This window comes from Camellia sinensis, chromosome 13, assembly GCF_055761805.1.
Source record: "Camellia sinensis isolate YWXY chromosome 13, ASM5576180v1, whole genome shotgun sequence".
NCBI classification, from domain to species: Eukaryota; Viridiplantae; Streptophyta; class Magnoliopsida; order Ericales; family Theaceae; genus Camellia; species Camellia sinensis.
The window spans coordinates 123,421,570-123,427,068 of record NC_138973.1 but is presented as its reverse complement, the minus strand read 5'-3'; the positions used below and the strand labels follow the sequence as shown (position 1 = coordinate 123,427,068).

Sequence of the window (5,499 nt, the reverse complement as noted above, 5' to 3'; positions counted from 1 at the left end):
ATAAGGATTAGAAACACACCAAGATAGGTAAGCAATGAGTTAAGTGTTTTCTGAGCGTGTGTTTTGATGTGTATCCATTATATGTTTGTGTAGGTCACGTGCCACAGATTGTTGATCCAATTGTTCTAACTCTTCTACTATTAGAGCTATCTGTGAGTAACAACTCTATAAAACTATGTTTGACTATAAGTATTTTCTGACTGAAATGATATGGATATGTTTTCTGAAATGCTGTTTTATGAATCATGAATGAATGTCATTTTTCTAAAATGTATTTGTGGCATCCTTAGTTCACGTGTCCCTTGCCCAGGGGAAACAATACAGTGGCCAATATACACATGGTCGTCGCTCGGGGGAAACAACACTGTTGCATATGATCATATGGCCCTTGCCCGGGGCAAACAATACTGTGGCTTATGTTCACATGGTCCTCACTTGGGGGATACAATACCATGGCTACTTGTGCACAAGATTTTGACCTTTGTGGTCGTTGGTACCAACTATGCATGTGGGTCTTATGACCAATCTGATCTATTAGCTAATGGATGTACCACATATAACTGTTTTATGAAATCTGTATAAGTATATGAATCTGAATCTGTTTCTGATATGACCGTTGGTTTCTGAATCTATTTTGGACATCATTCATAACCCTTTACTCTATTGTTATTCACTGGGCTCCAACTTATTCTATTATTTATGTATATCGGTGATCAGATGCAGGACCAGGCTCAATGAGGTTGCCTAGAGATCTATTTGAGTCAGCCAACCAGTATGCCTCCAAAGGAGGTTCTGAAATGTTTTGTGGTTGAGTTTTTGTGAACCTTGTTATGACTTTTGTTTTCCTTTTTGTTTATGTTTGAACTCGACTTTTGGTTTATCTGTAATGTGGTGACGTAAGCCTAATATAATTATGACATCACGTATTGTATATAAATATAAGTTTTAATTTTTTTTGTCCCATGCATGTCTACACAGCTCTATGGACGTTGTATATTTGTAATTGCTTCCACTAGCCCCTTTACTTTTGCTAATTTGTTCAGAGAGCTTGGGTAGTCCTAGGATTATTGGCCGGTTATGACGCTAAACCTATAGGTGCGGGTTTGGGCCGTGACAAAGTGGTATTAGAGCATGTGTTCTATCACACATGCGAGTCCATATGAGCTATAGGATGTCCTAGTAAGGAATTAGGGACATTACATTTGCACATGTGAGTGTGTGACATCACGTGAACATATTTGAACCAATATATATTGACACTAAATGAAATGAACTGAAATTGACCACTGTAAAGAATTATTTGCCTGTGTTTATTAGTGCTCTGTTTACCTATAGCAAATGGAAAATCCAAGAAGTGATGGTATAGATGAATCTTCTGAGGCCCGAATGAACCGCATGGAACGAATGTTAGAAGCCCTAACAGAATCTATGCTACAGTAATGGACACAATAACCTTTGCCTCCTCCGCCCCCCTTCGGCCCAAGTAGAGCCGGTCAATAATGACATTCTTATTCTAACTCAGAATTTAATAAGATGAAGCCACCGACTTTCTTGGGTGGAATTGAACCTTTAAAGGCTGAAACGTGTGAAAAATTATTTGAAGTCTTTCCATGTACCGAGTCTCAAAAAGTTTTGTTGGCCACCTACACTTCGAAAGACGAAGCCCGACGTTGGTGATGCTTATCTGAGACATTAATGGGGCTTTAACCTGGAATCAATTCAAAGAGATCTTCTATGAGAAATACTTCCCTCAATGTTTCTGGGATAGAAAAGTATCCGAATTCTAAGAACTCAAGTAGCGTAATATGTTAATAGCAGAGTACGAAGCCAAGTTTATCGAATTGGCCCAGTTTGCTCCACACATGGTGGATACCGATTACAACAAGGCTCAAAAATTTGAAGGAGGCTTGACCCTAGATGTATTTGATCGGGTTGGTGTGTTGAAACTACCCAAATATGTGGATGTGCTAGATAGAGCCCTACTGGCTAAAGCCAACCTAGCTGCTATGAAACAAACTAAAGCTCCAATGATTGAATCGAGAGGTAAGAGATCGGGATTCAATTTTGAAAAGGGTCAGTCGTTTTCAAAGAAGCAAAACACAAGATCCTCCAGTATTTCAAGTCAAAGTAGCAGTACAACCCCTACTTGCTTAGAATGTAGAAGAAAACACAAGGGTGCTTGTTACCGATCAACAAGTGCTTGCTTCCGGTGTGGTAAGACTGGCCACATGATAAAAGATTATCCGCTCATATCCCAAAATTCCAAACATCTTGCGGCAAGTTCAGCCGGATTTGTTTTTGCACCAAAAACAAACGTGAGAACTAATGTTGGCAAGGAACCCTTGACGCAAGGCAGAGTGTTTGCACTTGTGCCAGAAGACATCTAGAACACTAAATCTGTGGTATCAGGTATACTCCCTATTTGTGCTCAAAATGCATATGTGTTGGTAGACTCTGGTTCTATACATTCATTCGTGTTGCATGCTTTTTCTCAAAAATTGACTAGACCACTAGAACCTATGAATTATTTGTTATCTGTATCTACACTTTCTGGGGGTTCTATGATGTGTTCTTATGTGTATCCTGTGTGTGGCATCATGACTTGGGATGTGTTATTATATGTTGATTGGTTGGCATTGGACATTGCTCATTTTAATTGTATATTGGGTATGGATTGGTTGACTAAGTACCGTGCAACTATTGATTGTGTGAATAAATCTGTTATCTTTCGACCACCTGGCTTGTCTGAATTTGTGTTTGCTAGGAATGGGATAGTTCTATCTCCGTATATGATTTCTGCTTTGAAAGCCGTCAAATTTCTTAGAAAGGGATGTAGGGGTTATTTGTGCAGTGTTTTAAATGTGACTTTTGATAGCCCTAATGTGGAAGCTATTCTTGTAGTTAATGAATTTCTTGATGTGTTCCCAAATGAACTACCCGGTGATTTGATTGATAGAGAAATTGAATTTACCATTGAAGTATTACTTGGAACACAACCTATCTCTAAAACCCCTACAGAATGTCAACTTCTAAATTGAAAGAATTGAAAACCCAATTATAAGAATTGCTAGACAAGAAATTTATTCGTCGGAGTATTGCACCTTGGGGTGCTCCAGTTCTGTTTGTTAAGAAAAAAGATGGGTCTTTGAGGTTATGCATTGACTATCGAGAATTGAACAAAGTAATTGTCAAGAATAAATATCCACTACCCATAATAGATGATTTGTTTGACCAATTCCAAGGAGCCCAAGTGTTTTCCAAAATCGATCTTAGATCTGGATACTACCAATTGAAAGTTAGGGTAGAACATACAGAGAAAATGGTTTTCCAGACTAGATATGGGCATTATGAGTTTTTGGTAATGCCGTTTGGGGTAACTAATGCACCTGTAGCATTCATGGACCTAATTAATAGGGTATTCAAACAATTTCTTGATGAGTTTGTTGTTGTATTTATTAATGATATTTTGATTTACTCCAAAAGCAGGGAAGATCATGAAAACTATTTAAGAACTGTATTATAGATTCTGAGGGAAAAGAAATTGTATGCAAAACTCTCCAAATGTGAATTCTGGCTTGATAGTGTGACCTTTCTGGGGCATGTAATCAACAAGGATGGCATATCGGTTGAGCCGTAGAAAATTAAAACTATTGTGAGTTGGCTAAAACCAACAAATGTGTCAGAAGTTAGAAGTTTTTTGGGGCTTGCTGGCTATTAAGGAAGATTTGTGGAAGACTTCTCCAAACTTGCATGCCATTGACACAATTGACACAGAAAAATGTGTCGTTTGATTGGAATGATCAAAGAGAGTCCTCCTTCCAAGAGTTGAAAACTAGATTAGTGACTGCACCAATTCTAACGCTACCTAATGGTATAGATGGGTTTTAGGTTTACAGTGATGCTTCATATAAAGGCCTAGAGTGTGTATTAATGTAGAATAGGAAGGTAATTGCATATGTTTTGTGACAACTCTGACCACATAAAAAGAATTATCCAACCCATGACCTTGAACTCGCGGCTGTGGTTTTTGCCCAGAAAATCTGGCGCCATTATCTGTATGGAGTGACTTGTGAAGTGTATACTGACCATAAAAGCCTAAAATATTTCTTTACTCAAAAACAAAGAAAATGGCTTTAATTGATTAAAGATTATGACTCGTAGATTCTGTACCACCCGGGAAAGACAAATATAGTGGCAGATGCTTTGAGCCGAAAGTCTATTAGAAATTTATCATGTTTGCTCACTGGCCAGAAAGAATTGTTTTGTAATCTAGAAAAAAAATGAAATTGAAATGGCCTTGCGTGAACAGGGTGGAGTTCTAGCCGCCATCTCTGCACAACCAGCTATACTTGAGGAAGTTAGAGAAAAGCAACTACAAGATGAGTTTCTGACAAAGATTGTGGAAGAAATTAATTCAAAGTTCAGGCCGGGATTTGTGTATGAAAACAATGTGTTGAAATTTCAGGGTAGACTTTGTGTACCAGATTGTTCAGAATTGAAAAGCACATTATGACTGAAGTTCATAATTCCAAATTTGCTATACATCCAGGAGACACAAAAATATACAAGGATTTGAAACATAATTTTTGGTGGCTTGGCATGAAAAAGTGTATTGCTGACTTTGTAGCTAGATGTTTGCATTGCCAACAAGTAAAAGCCGAACATTAATGACCCGCCGGATTGCTTCAACCGCTTCTAATACCGGAATAGAAATGTGAGCATATTACGATGGACGTTATTGTCAGCCTACCTTATTTTTCTAGAGGTATGGATTCTATCTGGGTTATTGTTGATTGTTTAACTAAATCTGCTCATTTTCTGTCTGTGAAAACTTTTTATAATGCGGACAAATTGGCTAACATATATATGAATGAGGTTGTGAGATTGCAAGGTGTACCAGTATCTATTGTATCTGACAGAGATCCTAAGTTTACTTTGAGATTCTGGTAGAGTTTGCAACAAGCTTTGGGGACTGAATTGAGATTGAGTAGTGCTTATCACTCATAGATAGACGACCAATCAGAAAGAACGATACAGACTTTGGAGGATATTCTCAGAATATGTGCCCTAGATTTCCAAGGAAATTAGGAGACTTATCTGCCTCTGGCTGAATTTGTAAATAATAACTACCACTCATGCATTGAAATGGCTCCTTATGACGATTTGTATGGTTGAAAATGCCAATTTCCAATTTATTGGGCCGAAGTAGGCGATAGACCGATATTAGGACCGGAACTAGTGCAAGAGACGATTGAAAAAGTAAAACTGATTAAAAAACGTTTGAAAACTGCCCAAAGTCACCAAAAGAGTTAAACGAATGTCCGGAGGAGAGACAAAGAATATGAAATAGGTGACCATGTATTCATCAATGTAACTCCTATGAAAGGCCAGACACCATTTGGGGTTAAAGTCAAATTGGCACTGCAATATATTGGCCCGTATGAAATCATTGAGAAAATAAATCCAGTAATGTATCAAGTGGCCTTACCTCTAGTTATG

General features: G+C 38.0%; 1 protein-coding gene across 1 annotated transcript; it reads left to right on the top strand.

Annotated features, from left to right (window-relative positions):
• The first annotated feature begins 2,519 nt into the window (after positions 1-2,519).
• Positions 2,520-3,038, top strand: LOC145805690 (uncharacterized). Its single transcript, XM_082900867.1, has one exon. It carries the CDS (start codon positions 2,520-2,522, stop codon positions 3,036-3,038), a length of 519 nt encoding a protein of 172 aa, XP_082756993.1.
• Positions 3,039-5,499: the final 2,461 nt, after the last annotated feature.